The 17196-nt window shown below is 38.4% G+C and overlaps 1 protein-coding gene across 2 annotated transcripts in view; it reads left to right on the top strand.

Annotated features, from left to right (window-relative positions):
* Positions 1-14495, top strand: part of slc6a9 (solute carrier family 6 member 9) — a 66988-nt gene extending 52493 nt beyond the window's left edge. For both annotated transcript variants that reach the window (XM_067474649.1, XM_067474648.1), the window contains 9 exons: positions 1480-1612; positions 1846-1980; positions 2064-2167; positions 3953-4190; positions 5835-5969; positions 6066-6165; positions 7749-7849; positions 8888-9058; positions 9320-14495. In XM_067474649.1, the coding sequence (XP_067330750.1) occupies positions 1480-1612; positions 1846-1980; positions 2064-2167; positions 3953-4190; positions 5835-5969; positions 6066-6165; positions 7749-7849; positions 8888-9058; positions 9320-9550 (1348 nt within the window). In that variant the 3' untranslated portion in view covers positions 9551-14495. The remainder of the gene's footprint in view (positions 1-1479; positions 1613-1845; positions 1981-2063; positions 2168-3952; positions 4191-5834; positions 5970-6065; positions 6166-7748; positions 7850-8887; positions 9059-9319) is intronic.
* Positions 14496-17196: the final 2701 nt, after the last annotated feature.

Genomic DNA, 17196 nt, shown 5'->3' with positions numbered 1-17196 from the left:
TGCCTCAACCATGAACTGTGGACAGCATTTAAATATTTGGACTATGTTTGATTGGAAGGATAGCAGCTTTGGAGCAGTGTGGAACATCAACAGCATCATGCAGATTATAGTATAATATTGATTATATATAATCATATAAATGCTATACTGCTGGACCATGCTCAAACACTAAACATAAAGTGCTAGGTGAGGTGTGACATCAGTTAGGGCTTTAACAGTATGGTCAATCAATATTACTATTTTAATAAGCCCCCCACTTACAATAAGCCTTGTTATGTTCATGTACTGTGTGGTGCAGCTGCTCTATGCAAAGGAGGGTTTAGTGATGTGAAACATAAGTATGTGATGTGTGATGATGATGTCCTCTCAGTCACATGAAACATCTTGGTGTTCTGGACCTAGTGTAAGATCAGCTGAATGAGAGAAAGAGATTGTGAGGATACAATAGGCAACTTAGTTATCTGGTTACTCCTACACCGGGGGACCATGGAGCCCAGACGTTGCTGTGGTCATTTCACATGGTGAAGCCTGGTGCTGTTTCCACATAACATAATCTGGGTGCCCACAATGGATGATCTTGTGTAATAGCTTTGTATTTCTCATCCTGACTTTAAATAATGACTCAGCAGTTGTTCAGCATAGACAGCTTCACCTGTTATATTTGCATGAAATATATATATTTTTACATCAATCACAATAAATTAGGTTGTGTTATTCAGCTCTATTTCTTTTTTGTTACATTTCCATCAACTGTTATTTATGCAGTAACCAAAGTCTCAAAACATTTACAATTACAAGCTAAAATCAGTCCTGCTCCTCTTTTTGCATAATGCTGTCTTATTGCACATGTCCTTCCACCTTTGTGTCTTTTGTTATATGCACCTGCCATAAAAACATTTCATGGTCATACTTTAATCAGTTAAACCATTATACTGCAAGTGAGGAACACACAACAATTTAACCAAACAATTTAACTATAATGCACTTTACATTACTGGCTAGATTGACATACCTTTGTAAATGTTTTAATCCATTGGGCTCTAATCCTATTAACATCAAATCCCCATTAAATGACTCTGTCTTAGACAATTAGCCACATTGTTGCAACATAACTTAAAAACTAAGGCCGGTAATTTTCTTTTATATTTTTTGTTGTTGCTAACAATCAACTAAAATTTACAAGGAATTGTGCCTCTCACTGTAACTTCTGTGAATCTCGAACTTCATTTTATATTATTCATCTGTGCCATAAACAACCATTGTCAGTGGGTCACACCACCACACTGGGTAACATGTGGCCATAGTACTGAAGACCCATCATCTTATTTTCTTTAACCTTTTTTTGTTCTTTTTTGGCAAAAATTCACGTCAGATTCTTTTTTTTTTAAGGGAAAAAAAACCCATCAACAACTTGGCCAAACCTGTAATTTCCCAATATTTAAACCTCTTTCCCTGTGTCTGTGTCCCTTTTTCTCTCAGACACTATGTATTAAACATCTCGGATGATATTGGGAACTTTGGTGAGGTCCGCCTCCCTATCCTGGGCTGCCTGGCTGTGTCCTGGTGTGTTGTCTTTCTCTGTCTCATCAGGGGCGTTAAATCATCTGGAAAGGTCAGCCTCAAGCAGACACACACACACACACCCACACACACACACACACACACACACACACAGAATCTTGTACTGTAACATACTATATACACAGACACTGTACTGCTACTGTAATAAAGGCAATTTTATTATATATTATACAAACTACTATACGTATTTTATTTATGTGCCTCGAGAAAAAGAAAAACACAATTTCCAAATGACTTTATTACCTTGTCTGACTCTGTGACTAGGTGGTGTACTTCACAGCCACGTTCCCTTATGTGGTTCTGACCATCTTGTTCATCCGTGGCATCACACTGGATGGAGCCATCAACGGTATCAAGTATTACCTGACTCCACAGTGGCAGAAAGTCCTCGATGCAAAGGTATTCACTCAGATTGATAGATGAACTGGAGATGGATTTTTCCTTCTTTTCTTCTTCTGACTGTATGTGTCATGTTCATGTAGGTATGGGGAGATGCTGCCTCACAGATCTTCTACTCCCTGGGGTGTGCCTGGGGTGGTCTTATTACCATGGCTTCATATAACAAATTCCACAACAACTGTTTCAGGTTGGTAATCTAAAAAAGAAATGTAAAAAATTGTATTTTGCATTTAAAAGCAATAAACACACCAAACATAACCAAAGTGTAAGAAGTGCCAGGTATTGGCGACGTCCTGAACTACAAGCAGGGACTGCAAGGCATCACAAGATTTACATCCCAGATGTTAGTCCGGACACACAGACCCAGAAGAAATTGGCATTTAGAGGTGCCAAACTTTGTTTTGTTTTGCAACGACCCACTGCAACTGTTTCCTGCTGGTTTCTTTCTTTGTGCTAAGCTAAGCTGTAGCTTCATAGTGGACAGACTTACAATTGTTTTTTCCTAAAATTTAAAATACAGATTTAAAAGGAAAACTGCAAAAATATCTGTACTCTGTACTATTTGTGATCTGAAAGAAGGCCAGATCTTAGACCACTTCAGTAATTTAGCATGTCTTGTGTGTGTGTGTGTGTGTGTGTGTGTGTGTGTGTGTGTGTGTGTGTGTGTGTGTGTGTGTGTATGTATGTATGTGTGTGTGTGTACACATACATTTTTATATATATATAAATATATATATAAATGTTTGTGTGTGTGTATATATATATATATAAAAGCTTTATGTGAGATTTCTGCAGTTACATTTAATTCTTAAACTTGCAGCATTTAAATCAGACAAGTTGCTGTGAAGAAGCAGTTATTGTCTGAATGCTCGGCTGCCGCTGCTGCTAGTTTTTTAGGTTATGTTTTTGCAGTGTTTCAGCAAAAGACCGTGATCTTTTTATTCTCCCTAGTCAATGAAAATAGTCAAAGATGAAGTAGAAGGCATAAAAAGGGACTTGACAAATGTGCAGAATAAACTACTTGTTATTTCAGGTTGTGCAGGCTGTGTGGAATCTTCCAAATGAGTCAGGGCTAAAGAGCGATGAAGGAAGTGAGAGGAGGAGAGTAGAATAATTAGGAGCAAACTTCAAGGCTACAGGTGTAAAAGGAGAGGGAGGAAAAGGTCAGATATGGTGAGACACTAGGAGGGACAGAGATAATGGGTTTTTGGACTTGTGTTAAGAGGCTGCTCACACAGTGCCTGAACACCAAGGGACTGAGCAAAAATCGTATAGAAGGTTAAGACGAAGGAAAGGGGAAAGAGGAGGAGATAAGGAGATGAAAAGATGTCATTTATTCTCCTGAGCTTGTCCACTCATGCTGACAGATTGGGGGTGTTGGGGGGCTGAAGGAAGCCAAGAGAAAGGCTGGAGATATAACGTGTTCCTCAGTCAGGAGCTAGAGGTTGTGCTATCTGTGCACACAGCTGCACAGCAGCCTAATCAGCTTGTCTTCTGCAGCTCTGTCCCTGTGGAGCTGCTATCTGTGCTCCTCGACCACCGTGCACAAGTGCACTCGCTGCGGGACAGGCCACGAGCCTGATTGGTGGTTTGAGAGGAGGTAAGGTATCCTCTGTGTTAACTGTAACAGGAAGTAAGAGGAAACAAAGTACTGTGTAACCCGAAGCTGAGATTTCTATATTATACAGTAGTACAATAATGTGTATAATGTGAACAGGACCTCTGAACTAGCAGACCCGCAGTTTGAGAACATAAAAACTGTAGCTACTTTGCTCTGCAGTGTCATACAACTGATAGACAGTCGGTGAGCAGATTTACATCTGACGTATTGGTACTAAGTTGTGTTACACTATGCGTTAGATCCCTCTCATGTAGGATCACAGTCTCTGCACTTAAAGACTTTTCCTACTTTACACACTCTGCTGCTGATGTGCTGATTATGTGTTTTCTTGTTTCTTGTTTGTTTTTTCAGAGACAGCATCATCATCAGTGTAACAAACTGCGCCACCAGTGTATATGCTGGCTTTGTCATCTTCTCCATTCTGGGATTCATGGCACACCACTTGAACGTCCCTGTGTCGGAGGTGGCCGACCACGGCCCAGGACTGGCCTTTGTTGCCTACCCAGAAGCCCTCACTCTGCTTCCTATCTCTCCACTCTGGTCGCTGCTCTTCTTCTTTATGCTCATTCTTCTGGGACTAGGGACTCAGGTGAGGCCTGAAAACACTACACCACAGTATGTTACTACAGTAGTTGTGTGAAATGACCAAACACAATGTGCAGATTAATTTCAATACCAAACTTTGACAGATGTTTTCTTCAGTCTGTAACTGTGTGTATTGTATATGTTGCCCATAAACTAAATTAACTCTTCAGAATAAGAGTGGCAACAGACCACTTACAGCTCAGGTTAACATGTGGGCTAGGTCTCATTTATCATTGGGTCCATGGAATTGTTATTTTTCTTCCCGGGCCTCCCTTCCCAGGCCTCACACTGGCCTAAAGTTTTAAGTGGCATAGCAGATTCCTGCTGTATTGACTCAGGTGTTAATGTAGTGTCAGATTAAAACATTTATGCATAAAAATTCCACGCAGAAATTCAAGTGTACTGGTTAATTTCAAGTGGCTGCGGGGATGGCAATAAAAGATTGGCATCGATCGTTTCTAAAACAGTAAATCCTGACTGAAAGTCTTTAAACAGGTGATCGCATAATTGCTTTGCAACAAATTTTTCAAGGATTTTATAAATAACAAGGAGGCTGGACATTGGTCTGTAACTGGAATTTTGAAATAGCGGTTTGATTACAGCTACCTTATAGGCCTGTGGTACATACCAAGTTTCTAGAGATAGATTAATGATGTCTTAAATAGATTTGTCTAATAACGGTAAAGCGTCCTTTAGCAGTCTAGTCAGGATAGGGTCTAGCAGACATGTTGTTAATTTTGATACTATGCTCAACAGAACTATGGGTCTAGTTCACCCTGGCTACAGTTCTGAAAAGAAACCAGGAGTTGTTCTTATTGTAGTAATGATGAGTAGTACGCTGTTCTGGCGTTACGGAGGAGTTTTTTTGTATATTATTAAACAATTTTTCCAGGCCAAGTGCGAATCTTCTAAATTAGTGGAATGCCACTTCTTTTTATGTCGCCTGCATACTGGGCTTAAGTCTGGACTTTTGGTTGTCTAATAAAATCAACCATATTTCTGGATAAGAAAGCTGCACCATCTAAAGAAGGATGGATGCCATCTCTTCTAATAAACCCAGGTTTTCCCTAAAAAGGTTTCCAACTATCTATGTAGCCCACATCATTTGCTGGACACCACCTAGACAGCCAGCGGTTGAATGACTGAGTCCGACATTGTTTTTCTTTTCTTTTTTTTTGTCCTTTCGGGTTATCCTGTGAGTTCAGGGTCGCCACAGCGGATCATTGTTCGCATGTTGATTTGGATGTTTTTACACCATATGCCCTTCCTGACGCAAATGTTGCAGAATTGAGGCATTGCTAGAATTGAGATTTATCCGATCTCTTACAATTTGTTTATTGTGGTTTTCATTTTTGTGTGCTGTTTCCATTAGCATGATAAAATGCAATCTGTATACTGTATGTAATAAAGTTGATGCCATTAATGCAACAAAGTAGGAAAATGTACATATCAGATTCACTGTACTGTGCAGTGTATAAGCTATGTAATTGCTCACAGGAAGCAATGGAGTAAATTAATGCAGAACAGCAACTTTTTGCAACCTAATCTCTTAGACTTTCAGCTTTCATCAGCTCAATGTCACCCAGCAATTGTTGTTTAAAGCCTGAACTCTCATTTAATTCAATCCACTTACCATTTCATGTTGTAGTTCTGTCTGCTGGAGACTCTGGTGACGGCTGTCGTTGATGAGATCGGTACAGACTGGATTATCAGGAACAAGACTGTGGTAACACTAACAGTGGCCATTGCAGGTTTTCTCCTAGGAGTGCCACTAACAACACGAGTAAGTCCCAAACACATGCAGATAACCTAATTACACTCTACTGGTTTTCTGCCTTTAGAGTTAAGTGTTGAAACAGTCTTTGTTTTGTATGTGCAGGCGGGAATCTATTGGCTCTTACTGATGGACAACTATGCTGCTAGTTTCTCTTTGGTCATCATCTCCTGCATCATGTGCATCTGTATCATGTATATCTATGGTAAGGAGGGAAAAAGACGGAGTATAGAAGTACAGTACGTCACATTTGTTCATGTTCATGTATATTTATGATCTTACACTAATAAAATACAGACAAACACATCCTGTACAAAGGATCTTTAGCCCTGACTCATCCTAAATGCTGTTATAAAAAAATACTGACAATGTGGCAATTTTGGGAATTATTTGTGGCTTGATGGTTTACTTACGTTATCTTAAAAGATAATTGGCCAAACCTAGACAGGCTGATTTCATTTAGAGATACTGTAGTTCCAGCGCAGCTATAATGGAGTCTGGAAGCAGAAACCTTTGCTGTCTCCAGCACATCAACAGTAAATGTCAATGTGTCTGAGCCAAGCAAGAATTAATTTGTCTCAGCACCTTGTCAGTACATGAATTTTTCAGTAACTGATTGAAGCTCGTCAACTTACCATTATACACCCACGTTAGCTACAAAAAGCAAATGTCATTATACTAGAGGGAGAAATCCTCTGTGGCAGGCTAAATAGGCCAACACTCAATGCTGTCCTGAGACATGGTTTCAGTTTGTACTGTGAGACGAGAACAAAAACACTGAAACAGTCAGGCCTCGAGGCTACATGTTCTGTGCAGGAAGGACAGACATAAACACACAAGTATAGGCAGATAACAGATACATAAACACATACACCATATAATGACATCCTGAGATAACAACAGAGCCTTTTAAATCATGGTAAACATAAGTATGGTGCAATCACTGTGTATATTTAAAGGCAGTATTAATGTGGACAGGCACGGTTTAGTCCTGTACTTACATTTTGAGGTACTGGAATACTTCCATTTTATTTTACTGTTAGTCCATTAAAATTCAGAGGGAAATGTTGTACTTTTACTCCCCTAAATGTATTTCACTTAGTTTTTTATTTGTAGTTGCTTTTTGAAGATGTTGAAATTTGTATAACTAATAAAAGCTAATGTATTATTATAGATTAGTCAGTTGTCAAAATGTTAAATACTTATAAAGTGCTTTTCTATCAGTACCCAGAGTGCTGTACACTGCTTCTCATTCACACATTCACACTGCATACAATGCACACATACTGACAAGGGAGCTGCTAAAGTATGTAGCTGACCTGCGTGTTACCTAAGGACACTTCAGCTTGTTACAGGAGGAGATGGGAACAAGCAAACCTGAATAGGAGAACAAACAAGGAAAAAAATGCCTCAGGTTTTTACTGTCAGGCTTCTTAGTTGTAGACTGAGGGCTTATCTACTGACTTCAACCTTTATCATAATTCGGCGCAGAATAATTTCACATTGTAGACAGTTTCAATTCACGAATGCTTTGGCCCACACATCTGCATTCAGATAAAGTCCTAAGACCATAGTGAAAAACAAAAAAGAAGTGGAGAAGGGTGTCCTGATATTACGTTAAAAATACACCTATTTATTCAAATGTATTCAAGTTTGATGGTCTGACATCATTTTATCCTAAAAAAACTTTATTTCTATAAATATTTTAGAGCTTTTAAATGCTGTAAACCCGTCTCTAGCTGTCTAGTAGTTTGGACATTATTTATAACTGTTTGTTTTTACTTGCAGGTCACAGGAACTACTTCAAAGATGTCGAAATGATGCTGGGCTTTCCGCCTCCCCTCTTCTTTAAAGTCTGCTGGAGATTCATCTCCCCTCTCATTATCTCTGTAGGTGCCTGTACACTCATGTGCAAATGCACAATCCACACATTGATTCAGTTTTATCTTTTTTTTTTGTACTTTGCAGAGTTGCTGACACATTGTTAGGGACTTGACCTACATTTGAGCTGCCATCAACACTTATCTGTTTGGCTGCTGTTGTCTCTGTTCCCAGTATAAACCTCTAAAAGCAAATCTTTCTAACTGGGAAATGGACACATGCAGCTGCTATCAATGGGTTTTCCCTTGCAGACGTATTAGTTCACTAAGCTGCTGAGCCTACCAAGAAATTCATTGTTGTGGATTACTGGTCCGATTTCAGGCACATTTGTCCTCTCTTTCATTTCTCTGCACTGATTAACGCTTTTGCTCTCCAGGGCCTCGGCGAAAACTGTGACTAAACTTACTGCTGTTGGGTACAGTCAGGATTTCTAATTAGAAACATCTTCAACTTTTATTAGAGAATAAATACCTGCTATGCTGCTGTCCACAATTCTTTCACATGTACAGACTAAAGCTTCCTGTGAAAACGTCATTAGGAAGTGATCTTTTTTTGTTTTGACAGTAAAGAGCAGACATTTATTAGTCTTCTCTTGTCTTTGTTTAAAGGGTGACTTTTCAACTTGCTTTCGATGGTTTTAGTTTAGTGGAAATTTACATTAGTCTATTTAAACTGGCCTCTGATGCATATATTAAAATATTTCTCTGCTTCTAGCTGAAAAACAACCTCCATAGTATGAGCAACAAGATGACATAATCTGAACTAAAGGTTCCCCACAGTCATGTCATCTGGAGGAATTTTTCAGCTAGAAGTACAGTAGAGAGGTATTTCGATGAGTGGTTTGTGTACGTGCTACTCAAACTACAAACAAAAGAAGTTCAGTACAAGTGAAGGCGTCCTTTAATGCATTTCTCTTCAGCAACTCTTTGTTACTGATAATCTCAATAAATATTTTTTATTATTACTTAAAGTATATTTATTTGTCCACCAGCTTTGCTTCATGTGCATTTTTAAATATCTGCATTCTCTGACTTCTGTCTGTGCAGTTCATCCTGATCTTCACGGTGATTCAATATAAGCCCATCACATACAACGACTATGTGTATCCTGACTGGTCTCTGGCTATTGGCTTCTCCATGGCTCTGTCCTCAGTGATCTGCATACCCGTCTATGCCCTCTACAAGATTTCCAGGTCCCCAGGAGCCACCTTCAGAGAGGTACAGTAAAGCCCCCCCGCCCCAACTCAATCTCCTTCTGGAGTGAGCTTCTGGAGCTTTAGTCACATGCAATGTGACCACCTCACCACTAAAAGATAAGGAATTGGCCATATCTCTACAAAAAAAATCTTACATAAACAAATACATTTTATTAAAGCCTTTTTGGAAGAGCCAAACTGGACTAGCATTTGTAGTCACATTTGAATTATTATTTAAGGAAGCTGGTATATTTCATATTCTGTGTTTCTGTTTCTCTCTCAGCGGTTGAAGAACGCATGCCGATCACATCCAAAGTGGGGCCCTGCCCTGAAAGAGCACCGGACGGGCCGCTACGCCCCCATGGCCTCCGAAGACACAGTTGAGGCTCGTCCCCTTAAGGAGAAGGAGGAGCTGAAGGAGGAGGAGAAAGAGAAGAAGGATGAGATCAGCCTCACCATCCAGGGAAGCAACGGCTCCACCAACACACACAACAACCCCAACCCTAGTGCATAGACAGCTCCCCACTCTGTCAGTGCTACTGGGCATGGCACCCCCTGCACCCCAACCATCTCCTCCTTATATGGCTCCTTTTTTTCCTCCCTTCTCCTCCACCCCCATCCCACTTTCCCACAGTCTGTGGGGGAGATCCCATTCGCTGGAGACCTTTACATATTGTAAGGGCTTATTATATCTATCCTAACCTCCTCTGTCTGTCTGTGTGACGTCTCTAGATAAATGAAGAAAAAAAATTGAAAGGAAGAAAAAATTGGGTCATCATCCAAAAGAATTACGTGTATGCTAGTGTGTGTGTGTGCATGTGTGTGTCTGGGTAGGTGGGGGAGTTGTTAATTTGTTCCACATAATTTAATAATGCAGTTTGTTTTTCCTTTCATTTTTTTTGTAAAACTTGTATATGCCATCTTCATATGCAGTTAGAGGTACAGTAGATTGTGACGCTGCATGCGTTTGTGTTATGCATGCAGAAACATTGAGACACACACTGTTCTCCTTTAATCTGTTGGGACTGCTTCAGAACGATGACTTTCTAGGCGTAGCGTTTGATCGTCATGGTGCTGTTAACATAGAGCAAGAGGGTGAACTGTGCCTGTACTGGCCATTTATAGTCTGCCAGTGCTGAGCGATGGAAATGGGCTCCAGTCCATGGCCAGAAAAAGAATCACACACACTCTTTCAAACTCATACACTCACATTTCTGTGCATTTCATAGCACACAGTGACCTCAACCATAGCCTGTTGTTTTTATGCTGCTGCTTCTTTAAAAACTTCTATAGAGCACAAATATTTAACAAACACCTGAGATGGCGACTGACACTTCGGGCTGATTTTCTGTGGAAATTCCCTGTTTGTAACTTTTTCCAGTAAAGCTGCTTAAACACTCGGCAGAGAAACAACAGTAAACTTTAACTGTACTGTAACGCTCTGCCTCTCCAGTCAAACACATACAGACACACACACCAAGCATATTTGTGTCCAGATTTTGGAAAGAAACAATCCCAGTGCCCATTTCTCAGGGTCCAAGCGAAGTTAAGTGTTGCAGCTTAATTGCTGTTCCTCGCCTGTGGAAACCTTGTATCAGATAAGGTGGCTTATCTGGACTGAAAAACCTACACAGACACACGAAACAGGCGGATGCAAATCTAAATACTGTGTGCCATCTCTTCTTAAGTCTTCCAGGCATTCTTTTTGAGTGAAATTCATCATGGGATGTGGTAAAAGAGGATCTGCGCTTGAGGGTGTAGCTAGTGACAGGATCATAGGTGTGTTCTAGTCTGTGTCTCCCTGTGGGTCGTAGTCATCTGCCACACACAAGCATGTTACCAAAAGCATTACCTAAGCTACCTGCACAGGTTTTTGGTAACATAAATATCTCAGAGGCCGATCGGATGTCAGTCTCTTACAGTCAGTGGAACCTTTAATGTATTTGCAGACATTTGTTTTAAAGCTCTGAGCCAAGCTGTGCTGTGTTTGGTGGAGAGACAGAAAACAGAAGGATCATGTAGCTTGTTTTACTGAAGAAGAAGAAAAATATTAAATAAATGATGTAGTTTTAAATGTAGCTGTACAATAGTATCATTCTCTCAGCAGAATTCTCTTCATTATTGTAAAGTAACATAGTAAATAATTAAAAGGCAGCAATTTCTTTTATTTTGTACAAAAAGTAAACGCTACAGAATCATAATTAACCACATTTATCATTCCTCATCCGTGACTGCATTTGTGGTTGTTGTGTTGGAGGAGAGTGGGCGGACAGAGAGGGGTCTGTTTAGCAGACAGAGGTAGCGTTTCTAAAAGTGTCTCACTGAAAGGCAGCAATGACATCACAGTAATAGTGTCACTGCAGACATTTAGCATGAAGACAGAACAAATACAGGAAAGGAATCTTGTTGTCCCCCATCTAGACCATGTTCTTTTGCGTTTTCCTCCTACAGTTCTTGTTTGACACCTGCTCAGGTGGTAGATGCTTTGTAGTGAGATGGGGTCTGACTTTGGTTCTTCACTTTGTAGTTTTGTTTTTTGTCAGCAGTCCAGTCATCAAAATCAAGTTTAGATAACTATAGTGCTATGATAAGAGAACGAGCATTGCGATCTTCACATAAGGTACACAGTTGTATATTGTATCCAACATAAATATATGTCAGGAGGCTCAGAGAAATAAACCTTTTGGGAAATGTCCTTTTTTGCCTTCCTGTCCGAACATTAGATAAGATTGAAGCCGCTCACAAGTCTGCCCAACAATTTGTGTTATACATTGTTGATTTGATCTGCACAAAAAATCTGTGGATTTGTCTTGAACAAATGATGTCCTGGCACTTAGATTTAATTTTGAACAGAGCACGACTATCGTCTTAATTCTAAGCTAAGCTAACCTGCTGCTAGCTCCAGCTAGATTTTAGTGGACAGACAGGAGAGTGGCATCAGTCTTCTTTGGGACTGTCTCCCACACTCTTGGCAAACTTACTCCCCAAAATGATGAATTATTCTTTTATTCTTTTGATAAAAATAAGTGAAGCAAAAACTTCGTCCGCACATTGCTTCTTTTCTTCCAGCACTATTCATGCTCGTTAACGTTTAACGTGATTTACAAAATGACATGAAGTGCAGTTGCTCCAGTGGGGGCGATGCTGATGCTCTGGGCAGTAAACCAACCGAGGTCTTTCTCTGAATGGGAATATTAAAGAAGAAAGCTACAAAGTTGATGTTAAGCACATATCCACAAATATTGTGAAATCAAAACGCAGAAGCACAGTAGTATTTCTGAAACAAGCACACGTTTTAATCGGGTTTTAATTCTGCTTCTGTACAGGGAGATTTTCAGAGTATAGACACATCCACTGGCTTTTCCCATAGATGGTGAATTGTAGCTTTGGTCTTTTTCCATCAGCACATGTGGCAAATTTTGTAGAAGAATGTATTTCAAATTGAATTACAGCCGGTGCTCCATCAAACCATACCACCACCATCTGCTAATCTCAGTACATTGTGTTGCTTCTTTGGATTAGAAACTCCAATCTAAGGGATGCAGCACTTTCTCACACTAAGTGAGGTTTTATTTGCTGAACAAGGTGAATACGAACTTCTTCTTCTTCTCAGTGTAAATCGGAACAGCTTGTAGCTCAGACCGTTTTCCTTCGTGATTGCCTGTCTTCTGTGTTCATGCTGTAGTAAGTGAAGCTTAGCCACCATGTTACCAGCTCTCTATATATCCCAGCCCTCTCTATTTCTGCTGACCCCACAGCTCTTTCTCCCTTTGTACAGTATTGTAAAAAATATATAATCGGACTGTGTATGTGTGTGTTTCTCTGCTTTTATTTCAGGGCTGGGTAAGTGTGTTTTTGTGGGTTTGGGGTGGGCAGGTTTTGTTTCATTTTGTTTTTGATTTGTCATTTTTCTTGTAGCGTAACGTAGATGATGTCAGGTATAATGTGTATTCTGTGTGTAGTGGACTAGCTCGTACTGCTGAGCCTGCATATAGAGCAGGTGTAGTGTCAGTATTAATGTCTTTGTACCTCTAATCTATCAGAACTAGAAAAGTCCTATTCTGCTAATAACATTCAGTATCTTTTAGAAAAAACATTTTGTACTAAAAGAAGAGAAAGACAACTACATCTTTTATGTTTAGATTTTAATCATTGTTCAATGACACTATTTTATTTTTATTTTTTTGTGTGTGCATTTGTTTCAAGGTTGAATTCATAGAAACTTAAGATAAAGCCAGCTGATATTAAAAGCATTGCCAAACAAAAAGCTTTGGATCGAAACTTGAACTTCAAAAGAATGCTTAGTTTTTACATTGAGCTCTGGTCTAGACAGTGGCTGGAGCTACACAGCGATTTTTTTTTTAACAGTATTACATGTACTTAAAGACATGTAGACCTTAGACCTTATACGGTGCAGTGCCAATAGTTTACCTTTAATACTCTGTGGCCCTTAATCTAAACAGTTGACTATTTGTGTTTAGTTCGTATCAAATTAGATTTTAAAATTAGGTAAATCAAAACACCAAAATTACTTTGCAACCAATGCTGAATTAGCATCAGGACCAATTAACTCACATTTTCTGTCTGAGGCATGTGGAATTCTGAGGCATAATATTAATCCATAATAAGTTCTTGTTTAGATATTTTAAGGAAGTATTTCACAAGTGTGTATCAGATTAAATCGATTTATTGGTTTATTTGGATTTACTGGCTACCAAACAATTAAGCTAATTCTAGTGGACCTGTAAGATAATACAATACACACAACTTAGAATAGCTTAGGTATTGAATGATTCATGTCTTTACATAGTAATATACTACTGCTTACTGTCACTGTACACTAAGGCGGCTGTATAGAAACTCACTGGTGTTGAAGATCATAAACTATGTGGAGGGTCGGACCATTTTTGTACACAAATTTACAGCACAATTGCTCCACTGTACTAAAAACAAAACTGTGATTTTTACCTTGTTTCTGTGGTTCTCTGTAAATTACAGAACATTACCTCTTGAATTTCTTACTACTGCTCATTTAAGCATAATCTCATGTTTCAGCACTTTAAAGAAATCATTAGTTTTTTTATATAAACAGCAAGAATAATTATATTATTAGAATAATAATTCACACATCCCTTTGGAAATAATAAGCGAGTATAGTAAATGCAAATGTATTTTCATGGCTCTGGCTGCAAGAAAATGCAGATGCTGTGTTGTTGCTATGCTAATGTAAATTGTTTCATGGGAGAAGTGGAAAAGAAAAGCACATGTGAGAAAAAACAACACAGTTCTTCTGCTACCTTCTATCATATCTATCTATCTGTCTGTCTATCTAACAATGTCTGTTCTTCTTGTCCTTCAATCTTTAGGGCCAAAATCCATTGAAATGTCTTAGTCCTGTCAGCTGTGTATCGTAAACTGTTGAATTACAAAATGATAAATAAAATCTATTTTAAAGATCAGTGCGCTGCTATGTCCTTGTGTTGTATCATAATGTCTTGTAACAATCATAGGCCTCAATTCTATTGGCAGTTCCTACTTTTATTTCACATTGTCTGATGAGGATGTCTTTAACAGCAAATCGTGGCATTAACCTGTGGCAGTATCGTCCATCTTGAAGTAATGTCAAACAGTGTTTAAAACTTGCTATGAATTTCACCTATAAGCCCTGATCAGGGCATTAAAATAAAATACAGAGTCAGTCACTTTAATGGCATTAGGCATAAAATAAATAGGATACAAGTGTATAGATAAAAACCCAAGTGGAAGATGGAGCTACAGAAGATCTATAAGCTATGATACCCACCCAAACATCTGTCTTTACAGTAAAACACTACATCCACAAAACATCTCAGAAGTCTAAGATCATAGGATGCATGAAGCAATGACTGCATATTGTGAGTTCTTGATCTTTATTTCTGACACCACATACCTTGCAGAATTATACAAGCTTAATGCCTAAAGGCACAAGAACTTTAATAAGGAAAAAAACCTCTGGGTTAGTGATAAAAAAAACAGTATTTTAAACACTAAATTTGGTTCTGTTGATAACATAAATGTACAAGTCTAGTCCATTCTTTTTTCCACATTTTGGACACAAATCTAAATTATTCAGGCCTTGTTATCTTAATTCATGTAGAGATTAAAGGACAGAACCACCATCAGATTTATAAGAATTTACTGTGATAAAACAGGGATACTGACCTTTTAGTTAGTAGCAATAGAAAAGCTACACAGCTATCAAACTCATTAAAATTTGAATTATTATTATGAACTCATTTCACATTTGTGATGTCAACTATATACCACTTTATGTTCTTACAGGTGGTTAATCAAAATCAAAATCCATTTTGCAAGTATGGAAGCATATACATATCTATGTATGTACAGTATTTGTGTGCAAGCATACAATGTGTCTGTGTTAGCTTCCTAAATACCACATATAAGATAACAAGATAAAGACTAAAACACAAAAACAACTTGAATCAAGCAAAAGTTACAAAACTTTTAACTTTTAATTCACATTAAGTTGTGACGTTGTGTAAAACAAAAACAAAAACAGAATACAACGACTACCAAATCTTTTTTGACCTATATTCAATTAAATACAACTCAAAGACAAGATATATAATGTTTGGACTGATAAACTATATATTGGTTTGCAAATATTCACAAATTTTTAATTTGATCCCTGCAACACATTCCAAAGAGCTAAGACAGGGGCAACAAAACACTGGGAAAGTTGAGTGTGCTCTAAAAACACCTGTTTGGAACATTCCACAGGTGAACAAGTTAATTAGAAACAGGTGAGCGTCATGATTGGGTATAAAAGGAGCATCCCCGAAAGGTTCAGTCATTAATGAGCAAGGATGGGGTGTGGGCAACACTTTGGGAACAACTGAGTGTTTAAAAATAAAGGTGATAAAATACCTCTTTCCTAGCTCTTTTGGAATGTGTTGCAGGCATCAAATTCAAATTGAGAGAATATTTGCAAAAAACAATAAGGAAGTTGGAAGAATAAATATCCTATGGTTTTTTATTCACATTTTACACAACATCCTAATTTTATGGGAATTGGGGTTTGTAGTTATGACATCAATGTCAGTTAACGCTTAAATAAGTCTATTTGTTAATGACATTTAGTCATCTAAACAGAAGGCAGAGGTCATCTAAACTATCACTTACAACAAAAGCCATGAAATAAATGTAGTAGAGTGAAAGGTACGATATCCATCTGAATTGTAGTGAAGAAAAAGTAGCACAATGTGGAAAAACATCAAGATTTTTACACAAGTCACCAATTTAAACAGTACCTGGGTAAATGCACCGAGTTACTTACCACCTCTGTGACACCACTGTGAATATTTTTCATGAATCAGAGAAAGTAAACTATCCAGTTTTCACAAAACCATTACGGCCAACAAATTAAAGTCCAATTATAATAAACAGTTTTTTCTAGGGAAAACTTCAAAGCACAGCCCACACAGAACACAGCAGCACTTCTCACGCTGACTGTGATTCAGTGCAGAATGACTCTTGTTTAGACCCACTAGGTGGGGTTAGAGAGGTAATTATAGTTAACCTCCTGCAGGATAGCAGCAGGCCGTTATTCGTGTTAGACTGGCATAGCTTGAACAAAGAATGATTCAAAGTGGCTAATATGCTTTTAGAAATTCAGAGGGTTCCAGAAATCAATATGAGCACATTTCAAGCCAAAGAAAACAAGCCTTCAGTTTGTTACTGTAGGTTGAAATAGCATGTTGTCCATCACTGAACATAAATATTACACTGAAACTATTACTAATGATGTAAAGAGATGGTACTGTATACAAGAGGACATCTTTTAAAATTATTTAAATTCTCCTCTCACATAATGGAATTTGTTATAATGGCAATAACCTTAAGTTTAGTTGTATTGTAAGACAATTGCCCATAGCTAAATAAAAAAATAGAAATATGCCCAGTTGTATTGTCACTGTTCCTCCTCTTTTCTATCCTTGATAAAATAATCGAGCACAGACAGAATGACTGTGTGGAGTCACAAGAGGGCAGCATGGCTGTACACTATAAACGACTGCATCATCAAACATCTCTCTACTGTGATGGGGGATCAAGGCTACACACACTGGATTTAATTAAATTGAACGTTTTGTTTTGTTTGTT

The sequence above is a fragment of the Channa argus genome, chromosome 14, assembly GCF_033026475.1.
Source record: "Channa argus isolate prfri chromosome 14, Channa argus male v1.0, whole genome shotgun sequence".
Taxonomy (NCBI): domain Eukaryota; kingdom Metazoa; phylum Chordata; class Actinopteri; order Anabantiformes; family Channidae; genus Channa; species Channa argus.
This window is presented reverse-complemented; position numbering and strand designations above follow the sequence as displayed.